The sequence below is a fragment of the Centroberyx affinis genome, unplaced genomic scaffold (genome assembly GCF_046629955.1).
Source record: "Centroberyx affinis isolate AG114_WGS23_722 - 3 ecotype Tasmania unplaced genomic scaffold, CSIRO-AGI_Caff_v1 ptg002161l_1, whole genome shotgun sequence".
In the NCBI taxonomy this organism is placed as follows: Eukaryota; Metazoa; Chordata; class Actinopteri; order Beryciformes; family Berycidae; genus Centroberyx; species Centroberyx affinis.
Genome location: NW_027280476.1, coordinates 59,832 through 85,875, shown reverse-complemented (window position 1 = coordinate 85,875; position 26,044 = coordinate 59,832). Strand labels below are relative to the sequence as shown.

General features: G+C 43.7%; 1 protein-coding gene across 7 annotated transcripts; it reads left to right on the top strand.

Moving 5' to 3' along the window:
* Positions 1-381: 381 nt before the first annotated feature.
* Positions 382-25,579, top strand: kdm4c (lysine (K)-specific demethylase 4C). Of its 7 annotated transcripts, none has more exons than XM_071532044.1 (22): positions 382-499; positions 2,535-2,701; positions 3,300-3,475; positions 4,259-4,373; positions 4,699-4,892; positions 7,311-7,360; positions 7,830-7,933; positions 8,178-8,315; positions 8,460-8,653; positions 9,478-9,740; positions 10,007-12,090; positions 12,206-12,317; positions 13,506-13,687; positions 13,947-14,196; positions 16,332-16,408; positions 17,066-17,121; positions 17,294-17,402; positions 21,620-21,814; positions 22,409-22,579; positions 23,477-23,596; positions 24,591-24,683; positions 24,910-25,579. In XM_071532044.1, the coding sequence occupies exons 2-22, from the start codon at positions 2,558-2,560 to the stop codon at positions 25,075-25,077; spliced, it is 4,995 nt and encodes a 1,664-aa protein (XP_071388145.1). In that variant the 5' UTR covers positions 382-499; positions 2,535-2,557; the 3' UTR covers positions 25,078-25,579. The 7 variants fall into 7 exon arrangements, with proteins under 7 accessions (XP_071388145.1, XP_071388147.1, XP_071388144.1 ...); XM_071532046.1 differs by having other exon boundaries at positions 9,475-9,740; positions 21,620-21,811; XM_071532043.1 differs by having other exon boundaries at positions 9,475-9,740.
* Positions 25,580-26,044: the final 465 nt, after the last annotated feature.

Here is a 26,044-nt window from a genome sequence, read left to right as displayed (position 1 = left end):
ATTAATATAATGTACACACAAAATGTATCACCGCAAATTTGTATAAATTGCAGTATCTGTAAATACAGAGACCATATTATTTTGTGTCCTCGTTTTTTTTTAAGCTTCTATAAATCAATATGCATGGCGCTTTGAGCAACAAATGTGACTTTTCTTTTCTCAGACACACATAATAAACCCAAGATTTTATTGTACATCTCTTCAGATGCAGGTGCACGGACTTTCTGTGAAGCAGACTGGCCGCGTTCCAATTCGTCGACTCGTCAGTCGATTTGCAGATCTCACCGTGCAGAGATAAGTCTATCGCACCACAGCCAGCCGGTCGTATGATACGTAAAGCTACTTGGATGGTGACGTAGACTGGCTGGTCTACATGCGATCTGGAACGCGGCCGTTTTCAAGGCACAAACCAGCAGCAGCAGAGCAGCTGTCATGTGAAACAGCTGGACGAACAAGGAAAGGGATAAACAACAATACGACTCCGTCTTTCTAAACCAAGGTAAAATACAAAACATTTGGTCGGGGACGGTGTGTACTATGCCGCTGATGATTGCGCATGGTATTTCGTCTCAAGTTAATTGGAGGGGTGTAATTTTCGTGACTCCTTTGCTTTAACTGTGTTGAATTAGCCTAGCTATCAACAGCTAGCGTTGCCAGCCAGACAAGTTGGCACTCGCTTATGCCATGGGGCACCTCGCTCTGTATGCCTTGTCATTGTTCGTCGATCTGTTGCTGAACTTGCATGGTCCTGACAAATAATCTATGCATTATATACATATATTCAGATTAAATCATCTGTATACCACACAAAGCCACATAGCAAGCTAGCTGCGGGCCTAGCATCTGCAGCCACCTTGCAAGGGACATTTAAACCCCACTCTCGTGCATTGAGAAGTTAGCTAATGTGGTAGCTAAACTAGCTCGCCTACTTATGTTTTCCCTTTCCTAGCTGTTATCACCAACTCCTATCAAGTCAACTCCTATCAAGTCAGCTCCTATCAAGTCATATCAAGCTCAACTTAATGAGTACCCTAGCAGATTAGTCTACTAAGTTAGCTAGCCAGCTGAGCTAGCTAACTGTGCTATTTGTTCAGCCATTACTTGGCATCACAACAAAACGTAGGCTAGCTGGCTAGTTAGCTGGCTAGGCAGACAACAAAGATCAGCCAAGCTATAGACGCTTTCCAATATGCAATATTAAACCGAGGTTATAATTCAGTCTTGAATTGATAGACCTTGATTGTCCTTGGTTTTAACAAGTTTGTTTTAATGATTAATAGGCCTAATAAGGCTTAGTAGGTTTATTAATGCTTTTTACATTATTCTTTTAATAATATGTTGACAAAGAGTAAGGTTGTATACTACAATATTTTCGAAACATAATAGTTATTTTTTTGTACTTGTTTTATCCTGTTATGGCCTGTTACATAATCGGATCGCACGCCATTATAATGTAGTGTATGTTGAAGCAGCACTGTGAGGAAATACAAGGTTGAAAATCAAATGAACTCCAGCCGGGGCAATGCGATCCTTTGTCTCAATGCAAAGTAAATTTGGAGTTGGGAGTGGGATGGGACCGGGGACAAAAATCTGAGAGGTTGTCAGCATCAACAAGGATCAATGGATCAACTCGACATTTAATGCATCTTTACCTCCATCTAGTGGTGAACCTGTCACCGACACAGCAAATCGGCTTCACAGCTCGTGATCTCTAGTTCTGCACACCTGTAATTACATCTAGTCCAGACTTCATGGTCAAAGGAAGATTGCTACTGAGATATTATGCAAATAAATAAATGTGGAAATAAATGAAATGTTGCCACTATAAATTAAGAAGGGAGTATAGAATTGTAACGGCATGATTCACCAAGTAATAATCAATACATCAATTTTATGAAGTGCAAACAATTGCTTAAGTCTGAAATTGGTACAGCCTAATTTTAGTCATCTATTTTATTTATTTATTTAATTATGACTTTATTTTTTATTATTGTTTTTTATTAATTCAGCCACAAATACAAACCACTCAACAACCAAGAATAACTTCAATACAAAAATCAACAGAAACAATAACAATATACAAAAATTAATAAAACAGTGAGAGAAGATGAAAACAAAACACACAGAATTATTTAAAGGATGTTTGAATAGTACAAGAAAATACAGTTAATATTAATACTGTACATGAATTCATTACCTACATACATGAAAGAACAGCAAAAAACAAAAACATAATCATTATTCAACAAACGGAGATGATTTCATCTGCAAAAACTGCAGTAATGAGAACTAAAGTCTCTACGTTCTGTGAACTTGCCAGCTTTCCGAAATTTTAACAATGTTCCTGTGTCTTATAAGTCTTACTTGTAGTGTATCCTTCTACAATGAAGTGGTATTAAGTAATCAAATGAATTATTATTTTTTTCCTTTCCCCAGTTTCTCTTATTAGAGTTAGAAAGTCAACTTTAAAACACAAATTGATGCTGGAACACATTTTTTATCTATTCGTCTGTTGGTTTTTGTTGCATCCGCAGGCTTTATCTGGTGAGGCAGCAGGATGGCGGGAGCAGAGGTGTACACCCCTGCAAACCCCACCTGCAAGATCATGACCTTTAGGCCCACCATGGAGGAGTTCAAGGACTTCAACCAGTACCTGGTTTACATGGAGTCTCAGGGTGCACACCGCGCAGGCCTGGCCAAGGTAGGCACTGGTGTATGTGTGTATTTGCACAGTGTCTATATGTGTTGTTGTGTGTGTTTCTTTAACAGTATTTGTATACATGAACATTAACATCACTCCAATGCGGAGTCCTGTCATGTTGTTTCTAAAGCCTTACTAAGGATTTAGAAACAATGTAAAATGTGATTTTTATAGTATCTGGTATTGCCATCAAGTAGTGAACAAACAATAACTGATACTTGTGAGAATACTGACCAGCCTTTCCCTGTATGTACAGTATGTAAATACATCATTATAACACAGTGGAGGAAAACTGTCCCTAACTACACAACTGTGGGTAAATTATTTATAGATGTGAACCGCTGTGCTGTCTACTTGCTATTGAAGTGGGTAGCATGGAGCAAACAGTTAATGAGCCATCTCTTGAAACTTTCTTCCAAAGAGATACTTAATATTGTTTACCATCTAATGTAGTCATTTAGGACTTGAAATTGCACAATAGGAGGTCTTTTTCTGCAGTTCTTTGACAAAAAGAAAAATAACTATTGCTGTGTTATTTTCAGCCACAATCTCATCTCTTTATCCTTTTAACCTCTCTATTCCTCTGTCTGTCCCCCAGGTGATTCCTCCTAAGGGCTGGAAGCCTCGTCGTACCTATGACGACATCGATGACCTGGTGATCCACGCTCCCATCCAGCAAATGGTGGCTGGCCAATCAGGGCTCTTCACTCAATACAACATCCAGAAGAAGCCCCTTAGTGTGCAGGAGTTCAGGCGACTAGCCAACAGTGACAAGTCAGTGTCATGGGGGACTTGTTTGATTGTTTTGAGTGTTTGATTGATCGATTTTTATGGAGGGAAACGTTTCACACAATACACCCAAGGGTTAAAGATGGTACTGCCAGGAAAGTAACTTTTGTTTACTGGGTACAGTGACTGGAAGATTACAGAATTCACTCTCTAACTCCACTATTTTATCAACATAATAAAAGATGGTTTGTTACCTGGCAATGTGGCTGATAGAGTAGACATACTTACCAACTGCATCCATATACAAGTATCTGGCAGGTGGCCGGTGTTAATTTACTACCCTGGATGCTGTTTGTTTCCAACACAGCCCACAAAATGAAAGTAAAGAGGAGAAAACATTGCATCATATGTAGGAAGTTGCACAGTGGGCATTGCAGGCATTATGACCTTGGCTGTTGTCCTGAACAAAAAAAAAAATCTATACCTCCATGAATATATATTGTGTTTTACTGCTAAGCTTAAATATAAAAGGAAAGCGGGGCATGGGGCAGAGGCGAGGAAATGAAAAGCTGATAAAGCCGGTGTTAATTTGTATATTTCCATAGCTAGGATTTTAGACAAGTTCATAATCCCACATGTGATTGAACTTTGAGTTGGATGAGTGGTTTCTAAAAGTGCAAGGGGGATATTTGCTTGGGGTTTAAAATGTAGCTGAAATATATTGTCCGCTGAGAAGGTTCTCATCATGCAGGATTACAGATGCCCATTTCACAGTAACCAGTTGTTTATGGTCTTTAAAATGCTAAGTCATCTCTGTCTCCTCCACAGCTACTGTACACCTCGCTACCTGAACTATGAAGATCTTGAGAGGAAATACTGGAAGAACCTCACTTTTGTCTCGCCCATCTATGGAGCCGATGTCAGCGGGAGCCTCTATGATGAGGTGGATGGCTTTTCTTCCTCTTTGTTTCTTTCTGTTTTATTTCCCCGCTTTCCATGCATTATTTATTCCTTCACTTTTCGTGTCTTCCAATCTCATTGTGCTCAATCCTTCTAGTTAAGCGTTCACTCATTTCTTTAGCTAATCCTCATCTCCTCTCATCCACATTTCTGTTCTATTTCCAGCTGTCCCTGTCCTTGGGAGAGGGTCTTGAATGAATCTTGAACATGTAAATTCTGTCTTAGGTTGTATTTTTGCATTTAAAATAAAAGCCTAGAGGTATCTAACCAGTGTTACTCATCTCTAACCACCGTCTCTAATCTCCTAGGATGTAGAGGAGTGGAACATCGGCCACCTGAACTCCATCTTGGATGTTATCGAGGAGGACTGTGGTGTGTCCATCCAGGGCGTCAACACACCCTACCTGTACTTTGGCATGTGGAAGACGTCTTTCTCTTGGCACACTGAGGACATGGACCTGTACAGCATCAACTACCTGCACTTTGGGGAGCCCAAGTCCTGGTTAGTGCGGGACAGGGGTTTAGGTACATGCCCAGGCTATATACCATGAGGGTCAAAACACCATATTTGTACTTTGGTGTGTGGAAGACACCTCTCCTTGTTCAATGAAGACATGGACCTCTCATGGCAATCAGTTCATACTGAAATTACTATGGGACCCAGGCTCTTAAAGCATGTCAGTGCTCTTGTCAAGATTGTGACTTATTTGGGGTCAAAGTTAAATAAATAATGTTCAAGGCTGAGGTAGGGAGGGAGGTAGAGGGCATGTTCAGGAGGTAGAGGGGAGAGTATACAAAGTAGTAGTAAGTATAGAAAATATTAGTACCACTTTCCTAATATTAAGGTGTCCCTCCTTTGCACAATCCATATCTCATTGGCCTCAAGGCTGGAAAATCCATCTTTACCCATCTCCTCTGTCTACATCTCCCCTTCATGATCTAAGTGGATTTAAAAGGTGAAATTTGTAAGAGCTCGCAACTTTCACCTTGATTTACCTGGCCATTCTGTTAAATAGAAAGTGCAGATGGTCCCAATGATTTGTGCCCACTGTGTATGTTTGCACACTGAGGAGGTGGCCATCTGCAGTAACTGCCAGGATTTTGGAGAGGCCAAACGGTGATGAGAGTAGGACAGGTGCCACATTTACAGCAGTAGAGCCCACGTTGCATGCCCAGAGAGTAGGTGTGGAGATATATTTTTCTCCGAGGGTGTAATTATATGGTTTGGTTTTCTTGGGAGCAGTCATCATCAATATTTATACACTGGAGTGAGGCACCAGGATATAGACAAAATATAATATTTTGACATATGTTGTTGTTGTATGACTTGCGATATAACTTTTAAAAGTCTAGTGTCAGGTTTTAAGTCTACATTACCTTTTGTTGGTTTGAAACACTGGAAGTAGCTCAACATCGTTAGAATATGTGCTGTTCAACTTCCTATGAATGACAAATCACATAATAATATACATTGTTTCTGGCCTTGAGCGAGGCATGTCTGCCTTCTCATTCTCACCCTTTACTCACTGACTGTGTAGATCATGAGATCGACATTAAAAATTGTCGATATTGCAGCCTTGGAGGTATAGATATTACATTATTTCATAATACAATGCTATCTTGTCTGAATTTCTGTAGACCAGGGTATAGAATAATGCATTCAAGTCAGTCATAGAATGTAAATTGCATCGGTCTAATTGGTAGTTGTTAAAACGACTGCATTCTTTAAGGGAAGAGAAGCTGGGTGTAAGGAGGCGCAGGGGGAAGTGACAGAGGGAAAGAAGAGGTAAAGAACGAAGGTAGATCAAAATGGAGTTTGCTTTTTATTCCTTTGTCAGCCTGGCTTGCTCCATTTCTCTCTCCCTCTCTTGCCCTGGAGGGAGTTCTGCTCATTAGAGCAGTGAGCCCTGCAACCCCACAGGGATCAGTGTCACAGCCAGACAGTGACACACATACACACACGCACACACGCAGCGCTGCCTAGTATCCCAAGTATCCACACACACATACCCTTATCATCTAGCACACACACACACACTCTTTCATCCCGCTGCTATTTTGACATCTCGTCCCTGGAGGGGAGCAGCTTAAAGATGCACCTCTCTCACCTCTCCTCAATCCCCCCCCACCCTCTCTCCCCCCATGTCATCTCTACCTGAGGTTGCTTCCCCCTCTTGCCCCTGTCTCTCACAGCTCTGTTAAGCTGACAGGTGATATGATGATAGAAATGCCACAGACCTGAGGGCGGATGGTGTGAGTCAAATGGAATGCCTAGTCAAACCTTGGGGGAATTCTGTCAAGCTCTCTGGGTTTCTTGCCGGGAACTTTGGGAATAGTTAAAATTCAGAATCTGTCAGCAGTGTGGCACAGGAAGATGCAGAATAAGGTCAAAATGAGATTCAACTGAACTCCTCTTTCTACAGCAGCAATCAGTGATGGTTATTTTTTCTCTGTCGGAGACAGAACTAGGCCCCCATGTTTTGAAGTGTCTTAGTGACTACATACATTAGTCTAAACTATAGCCAGCGTTTGTTTTGAAGAGCTCATCTACCCTCTTAATAGGAAGTAGATTATGTGAAGCTCTCTACGATTAATATGAATGTGTTTGTGTGATTAAGGATAATTTCCTTTCAGCATATTGTAATGATTATGCATTTACTCACAGTAGAATGCTGGAAAAGGTTGACCAGCTTTCTCCCAAGTACCAGTTATTCATTTATCCACCACTTGATGGCAGTCTTGAAATTGTAAAGGTTCTCTCTGAAAGCTTGGTAAAATCCCTACCTCACTACACACAAGGTGTTTGTCTCAAGGTATAATACAGTGTAGGTGTAATAAATAGCATGTGAGAAATCATCAGAAATTCACACACACACACACACACACACAATCTGACTGTCCTTGCCCTTGTCTCCAACAGGTATGCCATCCCCCCTGAGCATGGGAAGAGACTGGAGCGTCTGGCTACAGGTAAGGGAATATTTTACACTACCAGCTGTTGTGATATATTGTGTGAGACAATTAAATAATCCAAAACATCTATGATGGCAGCATACAGAAGCAGTTCTGCTTTAAACTGCACAGAAATGCAAAAACACTATAAAAGTGCCAAAGTGTTTGGTGCCTGATTGTTACAGATGGCTCTCCAGTTAGTTAGACTGGAATGCTGACTAAGTAATTTGGAGTTGGTAACAAACCTTGAAGCAGCATGATCGAGTGAAGGTGGGATTCTTTGGTAATATTTGGTGTATGAATACCCGAGTTCTTCAAAGTTAAAAATGTTGCTGCCACTTGGTGTTTGCTTGTAGTGAAAAACAGGCTTTGTTTCTGAAGTAAAACCCCAACTCACTCAGCTTTTTAGTAAGTTTTATTTTCTTTAATCTGGCTCAGTGTCTCTGTTAATGATGTGTATGTGTGTGTGTGTGTGTGTGTTTGTCAGGATTCTTTCCCAATAGCTTTAAGGGATGTGAGGCTTTTCTTCGTCACAAGATGACTCTAATCTCCCCTTCCATACTGAAGAAGTATGGCATTCCCTTTGATAAGGTAGGCACTCAGCCTCTTTGAAAAGTTACTCCCAGTCGCCTCTCTGCCAGTCATACTCCCTTTACTTACAAACTTTCTAAAGCAGCCCCCCTGATTGTGGCATTCTGGAGCGGCATTGTGTTTTTACCGCATCTCTCACAATAAAGAAGCATTTTGTTTTTTTCTCTTCTTATATATATTTTTTCTCTTCTTCTCTTCTTAATCTCTTTTTATAAACCCATCTCCCCCCCCCCCGTATTGTCAGATTACTCAGGAAGCTGGAGAGTTCATGATCACCTTCCCTTATGGCTACCATGCTGGCTTCAATCATGGCTTCAACTGTGCTGAGTCCACCAACTTTGCCAGTGTGCGTTGGATAGACTATGGCAAGGTGGCCACGCAGGTAACCAGACAAAATGGAATTGATCTTTACTGTACTTCAACCTCAAACCTAAGTTTAGGAGTGAACACAGCCTTGGATGTGTGCCACTCTGCGTTTTGGTAAAGCAGAGATAATATTTGCCTCTCTCCCCTCTCCCTCCTATAGTGCACATGCAGTAAGGACATGGTAAAGATCTCCATGGAACCCTTCGTGAAGCGTTTTCAGCCTGACCGCTATGCTACCTGGATGCTGGGCAAAGACTCGGCGGCCCTTGACCACACGCTCGCCACTCCCAGTTCAACACCTGAGCTGCAGAGCTGGCTGCAGAGGCGCCGCAAGACCAAACCTGCCAATAAAGGGTACTGGATTCATATCCTTGTTGTATTCACACAATGTTTGCTATGCTACTCTGTTTATTTAGACAATAGGCCAACTGCAACTAATACTGTTGGTGGGGGTTTAACTTGATTTAGGAGTGTTCCTAATAGTATGTTAAGATTATAATACAATTAACGCACATGCATGATAATTAAAAGCTTGGGTGAGTTTCTTGCCAGCTTTGTCCTTTATAGCCATTGTTGCTCCTTGGACACTGCCTTGAGGCCATAGTGGCCACCACACTTTTCACACTTTTCCACTGTTTTCATGTTGATGTCACCACCTGTTCCTGCAGACATTAACATTAAAAATATCAAAAAATACAGTTGCATAGTTTGTCACTACACAGTGATAGAGCCATAGCCAACTGTGGCATAAAGCAGCACACTGCTGCCTGCTGGACCCTATGCAAATAATTTGCAAGCTATATTTATAGTCCGTACATTGATCATTGATTCCAGCCCCCATCAATGTCAATACAATTAGGAAAATGTGTATCAGGCCATTTTATTTAGAGAAAAATAATATTTTCTACATTAAATGTGGGGATGCATCAGATTGTGATGGTCTGCGTTTTGCAGTTGATAACATCAAAAGAAGGCCTTGGTGCCCTTGCTGGGGCCCTTGTGCATTGGCTAGGAACCTACTGTACAGTATGTGGCCTGAAAAATTTGGCAATTGCAAAAGCCAAATGGCCTTGTGTCCAAAGTCACTAAATTCCAGGCTTGCCTAAACCGCTTTTCAGTGTTAATCGGGGTTTGAGTTGGAATCCTCTTTGATCTCTCTCCCTCCTTACTTCCAGTAGCACCCACTCCCGTATGCGCTCCAAGCGTCTCAGAACCACAGAGGAGCCTGTTGCCCTGGAAAGCAGCTCAGTCCTGGGCAGCAGCAAGAGGAAAGGCCTGGGTGGTCCGCTCGGGCCCAAGGTGCGACGGTCTGGAGGAGAGACAACCTGCCGGACGGAGGAGGAGGAGGAGGAAGAGGAGGAGGAAGGGAAGGAGAGGGAGCAGGAAGAAAGGCAAGCTGAGTCAAAGCACAACCAGAATCAGAACTCGCTCCAGCTCTCTGGTAAGAGACTAACTCATGGCGCCAGCAGGTGTTGTTTGAGACTTGGGCTGTTAATTGCTTGGATTTGAAGTGTGTGCAAGTGAGCCTGTGAGTGTGTATGCATGGGTACATGAGGGATTTTCTGTTTGAGTCTGAGCAAGTGTGTCTATGTCTATTTTCCTCTCTCTCAACTGATATCTAAATAAATCAGAAAAAAATATGCATATATACTCCTTATGTACTTGATGGTAGATTATACATTTTACCCATCCCTGTGTCCTCAACAGGTCCATGCAGACAGATGTGCGTGGTCAAGGTAAACCGTGTAGAGAGTGACTGTTTGGGCTTTTCTAATATGGAAACATCCCAAAACTCTCACTCCAACTCCTCTCCCTCCCCTGCTTCACCAGTTAACAAAGCTCCAGTGACGGAGACACTCACTCATATTGACCCTCAACACCTCTCGGGGTCAGGGGTCAAGGGCGTGACTGCTGAAGGATTCCAACATAGGCCCGAGGCTACCCAGACGGATGGTGGAATTGAAGAGTCGAGGCCTTACTCTCCTGAACCGCAACACCTCTCAACCTCTCAGGACTGTTCTATAGGGATCACACCTCTGGAGGCCAACAAAATGGGCTCATCTTCCCCCACAACAGGCAGTTCTGTTGAGGCTGAGGTGGGCTCGTGTCCTCTTGACTCTGAAGCTCAGACAGTCAGTTCTTCATGTAGAGAAGAGGCTTTAAGCACTGACAGGAAAATGGACACGGGTACTGAGAATTACACTAACAACACCGCTCAAGCAGAGAAAATGGACTCAACTGAACATATCAATCAACACTCCACCACAGAAGCACTTTATGATCTCAACACTGAGCCAGTAGAGGGGGGTAGTTGCACATCTTGTAGCTCTCTCTCCCCGTTAGGACAGCAGTGTAGGCTAGAAAACAGCAGCACTGAGGAAAACCTGATCCCTCCTCTGTTACAGAGGAATGGAGTGGATATGCCGCTCCTCACCCCCGAGCAGGCAGGAGATAAGGTTGGAATCTGTCCCTTGCCACCTGTCCTGACCCAGGAGATGCCCTCACTCACCCTCGCTGATGACGGGCTAACTGAGGTCCCGCCATCCAGATCACACACTCACCAGGTGGCACCCGTGCTTCAGCGGGAGACACCGACTGGCTCTCCGTCCTCACAAGGAGCCAAACAGGAGGAGACAGAAACTGACTCAGTGATGTCAACAGAAACTGTAAAACATGCCAACAACTGGCATTCGGATTCCTCTCAATATGACCATGAAGGGGCAGGGATATCTGATTTAGAAGCTAACACAGCTAATTTAACTAGCAACGCTATGCACAAAATGGCTTCTGATGGTCTCCATGAAACACAAACAATGGCAGAAATTGCTGTAGGAGAGGATCATACAAAGTCGGAAAGTCTTAGCCCTGCACAGAGCGATGCTGCAGCTAGCCAGCTAATTCACAACGCTGCACTTCAACCAGAGCAGCGGCCCAACCTAGCAGAGTTAGCAACTAAGGAAAACTCTAAGGACCCGACTCAAAGAAACACTGCATTCACCCTCAGCAGTGTGGGCTCCCTTTTGACTGGCACCTCAAGCCACAATCCCCCCGCCCCTTCCCTTCCATTAAGCACTCAAAACAACAGTCACTCAGCACTACAACTCCACCAAATGGATGAGTCTCATCTTCACCACAATACATACTCCCCCTCCCATTGTAATTCCCAGAGCCCCTACATGGAGCCCAAACCCTTTTCTAGTAGCATCTGGAAAAACCTCAATTCCCAGAGTCCTGCGGTACTCATCCAGAGTCTCCACCCCGACCTCCCTTCTGACTTCACCCATGACCCCCTCCCTTACACCATGTGGACTGAACCGCAGTGCAAAGAGGTCACGGACCTGGACGACCCAGAACAAGACCTCCGTGAGTCAGAGAACCAGGAAGAGGAGGGTGGGCCTCTCACCTGGGCCCAGCTGGAGCCCACCTCACTAGTGTCAGCTGGTGCCGTGGAGCCACTGGGGCTCTGCGGAGACTACGAGCTCCACAGAGAGGAAGCGGACGGGGTCGAAGCCCTCGCGCTGTGCCGGGAGCTGGGGAGGGAGAGGGAGGCAGAGGGGAGTCTAGACCCAGAGGCTCCCGGCTCTCCTTTGGGCATGGCAGGAGGAGAACAGGAGGGGGTGTCTGACATGGAAGAAGGGGGGTCGGAAGAGGAAGAGGAGGAACAGCAGAGTAGCGCCAGGGGGGAGAGCAGTAGTGAGTCATCGGAGGAGGAGGAAGAGGAAGAGGAGGAAAATGATACAAGTGACTACGAGTGTGGTGAATCAGGGCTGGAACCTGGGGAGGTTTGTGCCGTGAGTATTCCTTCACACACAATCTCACTCTGTCAGTCTTTTGCTCGCACTCGCACACAAATACAGACACAGTCTATGCGCTCTAATGCCCTCTAATGATGCCTCTTCATGCCAGTACCCAGCGCTGTCAGTGAAGAGGACCAGTAAGAGCTGGCGTCACCCACTGAGGAAACCTACTGCCAGGGCCGTGCCCACTGCTGTCAAACAACAGGCTGCCAGTGATGATGGTGAGCGCATTCAAACACACACACACACACACACACACACACACACACACACACACACACACACAGACACACACATGCAATGAAAAGGTATTGCCAAGCTTTAGCCTTCAAAGACAACACACACACATAGATACTGTTAGCCTAGAGGCATGCACATTTCAATAAAAACTCATAGATATTTCACATTGTGGTTGGCAGTGAGTAGTGGGTGGCACCAGGCCAGAAACCATGATCCTCTGACTTCTGTTGGCTTTGTGTGAGTCACAATAAACTTTTTGAGTAGGTTTTAGTCCAAAATGCAATTTCCACCATTTCAAAAAATGTGACACCTACTTATAAATAAGGTTGCTGGCAGGAAAGTAAACCTCATAAGGAATATAATTGATGCTAATTGCTATCTTTACAGCTGTTAATTGCAAAATTTGAAATATTGAGTAATGTCAGGTAACATTTGTGTTACCCGAAAAAATGTATAATATAACCATTGAACCATTCAACTCTGCTGTCCCCTCTTCCCCTCTTAATTTTTCACATTTTATTTCCCCCGTAAATGATTCTTCTGACGTCAATGCACTCATAAACATACCAAATAGATTTAAGTCTCAGGTCTACCACAGCGAAATGAGTGAGTGATAGATCTTCTGTCTGTTTTCATGGTTTCATGGTGTCTCAATTAACAACTGCTAATGCACATACACACACAGGCACACTCATCATCTCCTTGGCTGTGGCGAGGGATGAATTATTCAGCAGCCATTTTAGTTGTTTATTCCTGAGTAAGAAATGACCATGGAATGACCATTCATGGCTGCAAGAAGCCCATTTTATGATGATGAGAGCCCTTAATCATTTGGGGCAATTTTGTAAACAGACAGGCCCCTATTCATTCAAAATGGTGTTTTTTCAACTCACTGAAGAAATTGTCACCACATTGGATGGATTAAATCTGATTTAGCAGCAAGTCTATTAACACTGCTGAAGTGAACACTGAGAATGATGCACGCTGTGTTCTTGATATTCAGGTCACATGTTTGCCTCAGATTCAGAATAGGCTTAATTAACAAACAACTAGACCGGAGGTTTGCTTTTGGTACAGCATGGATCGCCATCTGCATCATAGAAAAAGAGGCACTAGTGGAATACAAAAGTGTTTGCAAGGTTTTAAGACTTTATTCCCTCTTCACTTAGAGCCCCCTGAGGCAAGCCTGGCGGAGGAGGAGGAGCAGGAAGTGGAGGCATGGGCTAAGCCCCTCCTCTTCCTGTGGCAGAGCAGGAAGGGCTACTTCACGGCAGAGAGGGAGTACAATGCCAACGCAGCCACCATGCAGCCGTATTGTGCTGTCTGCACGCTCTTCATGCCCTACTATCAGGTAGAGGGGACTCACACATATATGGCTTACAGTTCCATGAATGCATACAAGCATGTATCACTTTGCAAGCAAAAAATGACACAGACAGACTATCTCATACATATACACACACACACAAACACACCTTTAAAATATGGCCATATCTCTCAGCCACATAGCTGAAGATGGAGGCACCAATTATCTGACTGACCGACTATCAAAGACTCTTTCCTACTCCTAAGAAGAACAAAAAAAGGCAACATTTTTTTTTCTCCCACAGACTGAAGACAAAGCAGAGGACAGTAAACCCATCCTAACTAAGCCCCCCGCCCCGTCCCGAACCTCCTCTCCTCCGGAGGGCCCCACGTGGCCCAGTGGAGGTCTGAGGAGGACCAAGCCGCTGGTCCCAGAGATCTGCTTCTCCTTCCGGGAGCAGAACTGCCCCCCTACTCCCACCAACCCTCTGCTACAGGACGATGGCACCTCCCCTCTGCTCTGCTGCCAGGGCTGCTGCCTCCAAGTCCACGCAAGTATGTATCCACATGGGAGACATTAGTGTGTACAGTATGTGTGTGTATGTGTACAGGGCTGGGGGGTGGGGTGGGGCAAGTGTGTGTCCACCTCTATAACCTCTAACCTTTTATAGTTCTTTTCAAGCAACCTGTTTCTGTAGTTGTGGTGCAATGCCTTCCACTTACTCTGACAATACTGCCCACCTACCACGCCAAGCCACATTGTTTGTTTCTACATTTTGCGCTCGTCTCTCTGATGTCACTGCAACAAGTTCAGTGGGTTTAAGTCCTGACTCGCTCCCCTTTAATTTTCCACCTCCCCTTCTCTGTTTCCCTTTCTCCCCCCCTCTCTGTGGTTTGGAGTATTTTATTTCCCTCGTCAGCTGAATGAGGGTGAATCCTCTGTCTTCACCACACATACTTCCTGTCCAACAGCCCCAAGCCAATGCCACAAGCCCTCACACACACTCTTAAAACCCTGGAGCCTTTCAGTTCCACTACACAAACACACACACAAATGCACAGCACATTTTCTCAATCCCTCACTCACACACTTTAACAACCCTAGATCTCTTCCCCAACCCACACACATTTTGCCAATATCTTAAGTCCTCACTCCACTCAGTCTTCTACAGGCGAGCGCAAACACACACACACACACACGCACACGCACTATACTTTCAAAGTCCTTCAATCCTCAATCTTACACACTGTCCCAAGTCCACAACTTTTAGCAGACCTTGTTTCTCCCTCAGTCATCCCCAGCTCCACAGCTCTTCATATGCATTCTTTGCCGATGTTTGTTTCAATCCCTCATACTTTCTCGCCACCAGTTTTGTTCTCACCTCATATTTTACTTTAAAGGATGAGGCCTAGGGTTATGCGTGTATGCGTGCTTCACTATTGTATATGTGAAATGCATTCTCTTGCGTGTGTGTGTGTGTGTGTGGGAGGGTGTAGGAGATGAAGTGTATATCAATTGACACTGATGTAAAAGCCACAAGTTTGGTTTTGAGACCCGGCGATAAATACGGGCTGATGTTGCTTTCCCCTCTGTACCGTTATTTGAACTCGGGGAAAGGAAAGAGAGGTGAGCTGGGGTTTTTTTGTTTGGTTTGGTGATGGATTGTGGGAAAGGAGAAAAGACACACACACACTTAAAGTGTTTGTTACAAAGAGAAATTCACCCAGCTTATGTGTCCAAAGCCTCCAGCCCGTGGATTCTAACTAGCTGCCAACTCTGAAAAGAATCACATTTGTCTTCCTTTTGAATTCCAATTGTTTTTCTCTTAGAGGCCACCAGCACTTCCTTCTATAAAACGTTTGTGTTATTCTTCCCCACCAAGGACACAGACCAAAACTAAACCAAACAACAACAGTTAAACAAAGCCGCTGTTGTTTTTCAAGCCGGTGTAATGTTTTTTTGGGGTGTCTGTCAGCCATGTCGTCGGAGTTACAAAGGTTCTTGCTGCGTTTGTGTCTGAGACTAAAGCATGATGTCACGCCAATGCAAGCCTGGCATGGCTGTGGCTAGCCAGTCACACAAAGCACTCTGTTAATACATGGACGCACACATGTACACACACACACACAAACAAATACACTAATAGACTTATAAACAAACACACACAGACGTACCTCAGCTCCCCTTAAAGTCTCCATTTCTTGCCTAACCACACCTAACATTTCCTTACACAATTACACGTACACACACACACACATACACACCACAGAGATCTCCATTTCCACATAGTCTGCAACATTGCACTGCTCTGCATGGCACTAACCCACCTTTCTGTCAAACAACCCGTGGAAAGGACAATGGAGATGTGGAAGATGTGGTTGCGTGTTTACGTGTGTGTGTCTGTGTTTGTGCACTTTTCTTGTCTTTTTAAATCTGTTCTTTCTAATCGAAGATAGAATCAAGACTGCTGTTTTCTCTGAATGGTTCATTGATACTGTGCCAACCGTTTGATCAATATCAGACAAGTTTGGATTTCACTAATTTATTTCTCTCCCTTTTCATTCTAACCTAGTGAGTGAATCTATGAGCGGTCACTGAGTCTGTGAGATTCCTTGCCAAGTGGAGATTTAAATGTTTCCATAGATTTATATCTTTGCCCTTAATTTCCATCAATTCCTCCCTCCTTTAGGTTGCTATGGTGTTGCTGCAGATGATGTCAGTGAGCAGTGGTCTTGTGATCGTTGTATGGAAGGAAGCTTCACAGCGGTAAGTCAGCCAATCAGTCCCTTGTATGGTGTCACTTGACCTTTAAGTTTGTTAGCCATATGTTATCTTAGCAAGCATAGGCTAGATAGATGGCTGAATACGGTTTATGCCACAGACAGAAATACCTTATTTATGTTAAAACACACTTTCTCTTCCACTACATCCAACCCACCCAAAGAAAAGATGTTAAAGGTGCTATGTGTAGCATCTTTAAACATTAATATCATTGTCAAATTAATTGTGATACCTTGGTATAATTATCATAAGCAAATGAGACCACTGTCGAGACGATTGGTAGCCTCTATCTCATGCCAGCAGTACTGTGTGTTGGACATGTTGGAAGTGATTTGATCATTCCACTGCCATTGTGAGAAACTTTAGCTCAGTTTGCACTGGAAGAACGAGTGACCCTCTAAGCAATCTGCCTTTGAACTGTAAAACAATCCTGCAGATTTCCCACAAAATCCAGCCTGGGGGCACACAATGTAAAATGCAGTGTAGAGGCCAGTAGAGGCTGCCAATCTACTCGGCAAATTATACTTCTGTCTCAAAATTCATACAGTAATGATATATTGATGTTGCTATTTGTAGCACCTTTCAGAGGATATTGTTGAATGGATGGAAGGTCTGATCTTTCTCTCTGCCTCTCTTTCTCAGGAATGCTGTCTGTGTAACCTCAGAGGCGGGGCTCTGAAGAAAACCACAGATGACAAGTAAGATGCTTTTGTTCTCTGATTAACTGTGCATATTCATTTGTGATCTCTTAAGCATGTAAGAATTAATAGTCTTTGTGTCCGCAAATCATGTTTATGTATTAATCGGGGTGTGTGTGTGTTTGTGTGTGTGTGTGTGTGTGTGTGTGTGTGTGTGTGTGTGTCTAAGTAGGTGGGCCCACGTGATGTGTGCAGTAGCTCTGCCGGAGGCGAGGTTCAGCGATGAAGCCAAGAGGAGTCCCATTGACACCAGTAGGATCCCCATGCAGCGATACAAACTGGTGAGGACAGACACACACACACACGCGCACACACACACACACACACACACACACACACACACACACACATGCAGTGCTGGAATTCCCCAGGTCCTTGAGGACTGGCTCAGTCTAATTAATGAAGTGTTCACAGTTCTAATTAACAATGTGAGACGAACATGCCCGCAATCAAAGCTAGATAATTAACCACTGGTGGGTGGGAGTTGGGGTTTGTGCAAGTGGGGCTGTCTGCGTGCCGGTGTTTGTGTATGTGTGTGTATGTGTGAGTGTCCGACTGCCTTTGTGTATGTGCATGCCTTTATGCATTTTGTGTGTGTGTGTGTGTTTGCTTAATGAGAGAGCCGGAGTGTGCCTCAGCAGACCTGACACATTGCCACTATAGTTAGCTCTCTGCTGCAGGCGCCATGATAGCTCAGCAGAAACCAAAGAGTCAGAGAGAGGTGCATCGTAGCTCAAGACGGATAGCAGAGATAGAACACTGCCCATTTGTATCGAGATTACATTTTTCTTTCAGTGATAAGTATAGTATTTAAAGGGAAGTGTCAGGTTTTTATGATTGATCATGACATGGGATGGGGCTCTTAAAAAGAAATAAAATCACCCTAAAATAGGATTCACATCACTGTTATCCCTATGATCTGTGGACAGTTTAATCTCGAACTGTGATTATGAGCATTCATCCTCCAAAGCTAGGAATAAGAGTCCTTTGACGGCATGAAGAGCGCATTCCTATATTTGCTGTATGTTACTATCAAGCTAGTGTAGGTGCAGAGGCTTCCTCTTTATAACCCCAATGACATACCTGCTCTCTCCCACCCCCCTTTTCTCTAACGGCCGAGCTAGGTTCCTACATGGTTGCTCACCCTTAAATAGTTCAAGCTTCAATAACATCCTGTGTATTGGAAAATGCGTGTCAAATCTTTCGAGCTGCTCCACCATCACTGCATGGGACACTAACTTTGTGGACACAATGACAGTACCCACAGGGAATTTGCAGGGATATGGTTCATATCTGCTCACACCACATTGAAATAAAGCTCATTTGGATACACCACAAAGTCAGTTTCCATTTCCATGGGCCAAAACCTGAACAGAATGAAAATTGTAGTCCACTCTGAAAAGGCAGGGTGCATGTTCAGTTTTTTTTTAAGGAATATACATCTGGTCTATAGCTGTGGAATATGCTATTCAGTTTGTTGCGGTGCCATGTTTTTTTTTAATGCTATGACACTGCAGATTAAAGACAGTCCTCTGGACTCTAGCTCTTATTATTATCTAAGTCTATGAAACTGAAACTTTGAAAATCTCACACAAGTCCATCTCTATATACAATTAGTTTTAAATCTACTGAGGAACTCTGGAAGATGTATCTAACTTTTCAAGGAAATCCATTTACCAGCACTACATGACTAGTAAATGTATGTATATCATTTCTGCTGCCAATATTTCACACATTCTAATACTGACACAGGTACTTTTTTGAATAGACCAGTGCTTTAGTTCATGATGAATTGAATTACCTCTGTGAGTTCTATGTTAAGGTAAAATCTGAAATGCATCACAGCATGTTTGACTAAATACTGTAGGCACAAGCAGAAGGCCCTGTCACACGTAGCTGCAAAGAAGTTATAATTTCCCTTCCCACCAACTATTGCAGACTGCATGGGATTCATGAGTGACATTGAAACATGGCATATACTTTATATTGATTGTTGGTTGAATAGAGGGAGATTGCGAGCGAGACTGTGGGTGGCAATGGTACACCTTTCTCCTTCTGTCTTTTGTCCACTCCTTCATCTGTTTGTTCATTCAGTGAGCCACGTGTTTTGACGTTCGCACTGGACCCATTGCCCCTGCAGCAGCCCAGAACATTCATAATTTACTATCACACGTAGACACACACACACACACACATACACATTCATAATTTACTGTGGGAATGTTCTTAACGCATGGCTCAACACAGGCACCCAAATACACCCGAGAGATGGCACAGGCATGATGAAAGTGGGTTAGACACACACACACATTGAAACTTAAAGCTACATTAACATATTTACACTTCAGTATATTCTCAAACTCTTGTAGAAATTGTTGTTTTTCACCAACAAATGCGCATAAACACTCATATACATGCGCTCAAACACAGATGCATACACTCACACATACACACATGTACACGCACACACACACACACACAGTGTAAGTTGCATGCCAGTCAGAATCTTGTCATCCTGGCCTGAATAGGTGGACCAGACAGTCAGGCCAGTTCATCAGTGTACCGCTGTCCATAATGGAGGAGGTATGGGAGAGGGCTTTATGAAATGTAGGCCAAGTTAGTCACCAGGAGAAAGTGGGAGACAGAGTGAAAAGCCACTCACTTCAGAAATTGAGGAGGCACAGAGCAAAGGATGGTTCATTAATAGAAAGAAAGGGTGAACGTTGGAGATTATTTATCAGCCATGCTAACTGAAACATTCATTCATTCCATCAGCGTTCTGAGAGTCTTTCAGTACACAGTGCCTCCTGATCCTCATCTGATATCTGAATTAAACAGGCTAAGCTGATAATTGTGAAGGCGAAACCAAACCTGCTGTGGAGGTTAAATTTAATTAATGCTGTCTGGGTTAACTAATTAGATCAGCTATTGATTGTTCAAAGAAAGGCACAAAGGCTATTTATTTGAGCGGCTTAGCTGACAAGGACATAGACTTGTAAAAAATGTTGTATTTACACAGCCATCTTTACCATCTTTACCAAATATCAAACACTGTACTATTCTGCCTTAGGCTATGATGAGCACTTGCTGTTATATATATACTTGGGGAATTAGAAGCTTTTAAGGCCCTTTTAATATTCTAGTGTTTCTATACACTCACAGATGCTTTATATACACATCATGTACTTACCTGGCTATGATATGACAAGTGTTATGACAGCTCACATTTCATCAGGCCTTTTTATAGGCTGGAATTCATATTTACAAACCAGCTAACTCCCACTTGAGCCCTCTTACTGCTGAGGCTCATTCTCCCCGGAGTTTCTCTACATATATGCCTATTATCTGTCACCATGTATGGTTACATTAATGTGGATTCGCTGGAATGAGATTAATGAATAAATTAACTTAAAAGAGATGCGAAACGGCAGTGGAAGAGAGAATGGGGAAGTGAAGTGAAAGAGAGAGAGAGTGGAGTAGATGGGTGTTGTATTAGGGGGAGAGTGAGGGAAATGGAGTGAGATGGGAGGGATGCGAAAGGGGAGAAAGAGCAATGGGGAAGAGAGTAGGGTTATAATGGGGGGATGTCGTCATTTTTTCCCCTTAGTGGGAGAGCGGAGGATTTGTGGGAGGAGAGGAGGAGGAGAGGGTAGATGCCACAGCGGAGGAAATGGACTTGATGGGCTGTTTGGTGCAGAAAACCAAGGGGTAGGCTCAGAAATGCAGGCGCGAGTGTGTTTATGCATGTGTGTGCTTGGCAGTGTTTGTGTGTCGGATGTGTATGTGTGTTACACCCACCCCTATGTGCAGTTGTCTACCACTCGGTGACCCCAAGAAGGGGAAAAAAACACCACAACATAGACATTGCAGTGCTGGTTTGTTGCGGAAACCTCAAATGATGTCATCTGATTGGGTTGTGTTTTTATTTGAGGGTTCCCTTGTATTGTAGCGGTGAAATAACATGTTCTTGTTGACTGTTAAAGCTGGGCTCTCTCTCCCTCTCTTTCTCTCTCTCCCTCTCCCTCTCCTCCTCTCTCCCTTGCCCTCTCATTTCACTCTCCGGTTTCCACACTTTGTTTACACCACTGTATCCAATAACAGCGAGTTGAACAGATTTCACAGATATGACTGTTTGGAGCACATAATGTTTTTAAACGATGTATGAGGTTCATGGCACAACCGAACGATGACTCACTTTCTGGTCTTTTGTCGTTAATTGCTGGTGTTTTTCTTGAGCTCATATTCACAAAGTCTGCGCACAGTGACTCATAGTTTACCCCCATTCCAAAGGCTATGTATTGAATAAAGGGCTGTGTGTTGAATAAAGTCGAGTTTCCTTCACAACAATAAAGAATAATAATGTAGTATGCAGCGGAGAGTGACAGCAAAGATGGGAGGGAAGGCAGATGTGACTGACACTCTGATCTCGGTGAATGCAAGCCCTCGTCGGTCAGTGTTTTGGTTCTGACTGTTTCCTCTGGTCTGCATGTGTTTACAGAAGTGCATCTATTGTCGTAAGCGCTGTGCGGGGAAGCGGCAGGCGGGCGCTTGTATCCAGTGCTCGTGCGGCCGCTGTCCCACCTCCTTTCACGTCACCTGTGCCCACGCCGCTGGGGTGACCATGGAGCCTGATGATTGGCCGTATGTCGTGTCAATCACCTGCCACAGACACCAATCACGGAGCTCCTCAGCTGTAAGTTATAGGACAGGTGTTTCCTACAGCTGTTATGAACAGAGTTGTGCTTAGCAGGAATGGACATGGATATGTGTTGGCATTTTAGCACACTTTCATGTCATTTGTACTTGTAAATGTTTGATTAGGATAAATGTTCCTATTGTAGTTGTGTTAATCTTATATAGTAGACGGTGGAGTAGAAGTGGACAGATGAATATTGGTCACATGCATAAAAATAAAGGGGAATACACTGAACAGTAAAGTAAATGGTGCAGCTGTGACGTGTGTGTGTATGCAGGACTTCTTTATCTCTTGGATGATTTGAGCTTGGTGTCATGAAATATATTGATTATGTCTCCCGTTTTCTTATGATAGATAAGATATAATGTATGCAAATTTATTAGCTCATTGTTCTTCTTCTGTGGACTGCTTGGAAAAAACTGAAATATCTCTTTCAAGGAATATTTTTTGCATTTAACAACGTCATTTTTGGGTTATTCGTAGCCTTAAAATGCAAATTAGAGTGGCCGTCACATACTGCGATGCTATACTGTATTGTCACCCGCCCCTCGCATACAGTCTAAGCTTTGCCCTGCGCTCTGTGTGTACCAGAAACAGCGGGCGTGCCAGGCGTCCATTGCACTGGGCCAGACGGTGATCTCCAAACACAAGAACCTGCGCTACTACAGCTCCAAGGTCACCCAGATCACCTCCCAGACCTTCTACGAGGTCATGTTTGACGACGGCTCCTTCTCCAATGACACCTACCCCGAGGATATAGTGGTGAGGATCTGTTTAATTAGACACACACGCGGGTCACCTCCCAATTCTACGAGGTCATAGCAGACATTAAAGCCCTTTCAGATGGAAGAAGCTTCCATTCAAATGAAAATAGAATTATCAGACTGCAGAGTTTTCTAAAATGTGTTGGGTGATCGGGGCTACAGCGTTTTTCATGGTAGCTGGGAATAATCACTGACATGACTGTTGTTGATGGGTTGAAATTCATGGATTTGCTCAAGTGATTATCATAATCACCAGACCTCCCCCAGTGAGGCTAACACCGTTTTAAAAGAAGTAGTGGTGACAAACGTAACCACACACTTGTTTTTGTTACTGTACTAGTGAGGACATTCCATCGATTTGCACGCAATCCTTTACCCCTAACCCTAACCTCAGCCCTGACCACTAACTGTCTGCCTCCAGGCTCGTGTTGCTGTACATCGAAGTCTCGTAAGCGCTTTGACAACAAACAATTACTTATGCATTCATCTGAAAATACAACACACTAGTCTTGTAATACAATGCGTTACGTGACAAGCAAGGTGTTTCAAGTGGTGGTGAATCTGAAATGTTTGGAGCAGAAGCGCCATGTTTCCCACTGTATCCAAAGTTTGTTTTTCAGCTCAATCAAGTCTCCAGCTCTTTTTCGCGGGTAAGCCTGTCAAACTTCCCCACTGTTTTTGAAACGGTGGGAGAAAAGGGCTGAGCCTCATCTAACCATAACATTAACTTGATTCCAACACTAACCCCAAACCTAAAATGACTCCTTTTCGACATCAAGGCAGGCAAAGTGTTGGAAGTCTTTCCTCATTTTTCTATCGCTGTGAGGACATTTTGACACACACACACACACACTGATGCATAAAAAGACCAAATGTTATTTTCCTGCATTTGCAGAGCAGAGACTGTGTGAACTTGGGTCCTCCTGAAGTCGGGGAGGCTGTTCAAGTGAAGTGGCCTGATGGGCTGTTCTACGGAGCCAAATACCTGGGGTCCAACGTGTCCTATATGTACCAGGTACACACACACACACACACACACACACACACACACACACACACACACACACACATACTCTACACACATAAAAGCATGACAAACAATACACTTGTGTGTCTTTGTTTGTAGAGAGAAAGTTGCAAGCCCAGCCTCTTGTCAAAGAGAGATACAGCAATAAACTTGTTCAACTCCCTCAACTTCATCGTGACTCTATTGACGTTATCAGGTTCTCCAGGTCTATGTATAGAGAGAAGTGGAGCGAGAAAAAGAGAGAGAACACTTGAGGAGGAGACTGAGGGAGGTGCTGAGGCAATGGCGAGAAAAAGGAGAGGAATGGAGTGAGATGGAGGATGATGGGGGGGATGGAAAGATGGATAGATGGGGAGCAAAAGCTGTTCAGATACGCGGAGCGGAAGCAGATGGGCAGAGGAGAGAAAAGAGGGACGGAGAGAGCGAGATAGAGCGAAAAATGGGGGATGAGGAGGAGGTGACAATCTGCATTATTCAAACTCACTGAAATATTCACTAAGCCAAGAGTCAGGCTGCTTCCACTTAAAGCTTTATTTAGTTGAGCGGGGCGTCAACCATTAGTTATGCACAAATGCATCTGTGACGCACACACTCAGGCTTAAGATGGGTCAGATTTTAGAAATGGGCTGGACTCGGCAGAACGGGAACTTTCCATTGTCAAGGTGGGCTTAGGTATGAAATGAGTCAGACTATGTTTTTTACTCTGCAACATAAAGCTGAGGTGATTAAAAAATGCATTTCACGAGCAGATTGCATTCATTTCTCAGAGCAGAGGTGACCTGAAAATGACTTTTTTAATCTGTTTATGATGTTTAAAAAGAATCTTCCATCTTTCGTCACGTAGACTTGAAAAATGTTGATGTCCCGAAATAGACAATTTTAATTTTCAGCACAACCTGGGATGAGGATAGGCAAAAAAAAACAATCAGCCAATGCATTCAAACAAGGTAGATGACTGTTGAATGTGTTTGCGTTCTCTCAGGTGGAGTTTGAGGACGGGTCTCAGGTGCTGGCCAAGAGGGAAGACGTCTACACTTTGGATGAAGACCTGCCGAAAAAGGTGAAGGGTAGACTTGTAAGTATTAGACTCTATGGACAACTCAAAGTGATGATACAGGCTAAAATGTAAACTTTGAAAGTTTGATATGCAGATCAGTGTTATGGCTTCTTATTGGCATTTGAATAGAAGTTGTCCCTTGATTTTATTTTTACTCTCTGCCCACCTGGAACATCACTAATTTTTCTTCCTTCTCTTTTTATTTTCCCCCGCCGTGTTCTCCCATTTCTCTCTCTCTCTGCAGTCCACGGCCTCCAGCATGCGTTTCCAGGATGCTTTCTTTACCACGCAGGGTGAGAGGAAGAGGCAGAGAACGCCCAATTCACGGTTCCAAAAAGACTATGTGGCCCTGCCAGGCCTCCGTACAGCCGCCAAAAGCACATGTGAGCCACGCAGCCCCAAAGGGAAATAAAGCAATGGAGAAGGATCAATGACAATTGAATGCACTGAATTGACTGCGGATGTAAAGGAGAGGTTGTTTGTGTATGTGCGCGTGTGTGAGTGTGTGAATGCTGGTGCGTGAGCTTATTGGATCTAGTTCCATCTTAACAAACATTGCCCACACAATTTCCTTGTGAATAGATTAGAGGAAAGACGTGAGAACCTCAAGGGAATGGGTGCTTTGGGTGTGATGGATGTTAACTTAATGTGTGCTTGTACAGTATATCAATGAGTTGGTGGGTGGGGCGACGGGCTAGAGGAGAGTTTCGATTGGACTGACCATCTACAGAATGGCTTAACGGAGCGCATCATGGCCCCCGGTTGCCTAGTGCTTTCACATCTGTCAGGGAATTTAAAAAAAGAACACAACTTATATTTGTCACATCACCCTTTTTTGAAATAAACAACAAAATACTTTTTCCTTTGTAAATGACAAATTCAAAAGTTTGAGATTTTTCTAAATAGCTGATCTACAGTAGCTTTTTTGGGGGGGGATGGAGGGGGGGGGGGTCTGTTATTCCCAGTTTTCATTTTGAATATTTATGCACTTTGCTTGTAGTATTTTCATCACGTCCTACTGTTTTCTCCCCGCATGTTAAACATTGTCTCCTCCTGCTTCTGCTATGGGCCACGTCCCAATACGCTACTGTGGCTTCCTCTCTCCGTGTCCTTTTCTTGTTCATCCACGTTGATCAAAAGAAGCTGAATGTATAATTTGACATTCAAGTGGCATAAATTATTGTATAATCAAGACTATTTTTCATTTGATCGATCGCACCACCTGTTATTCCCTTTCCATGATAAGGAGATAAGAAAAGGAACCCCGGATAGGAAACCACGCTAGACTGTTGTGTTGGATACTGTGCCCTGTTAACATGTGAAATTGAGATGCTACTGTCGTTCTGTGTTGAATGAAACACACTGTTGAAATTATTTAA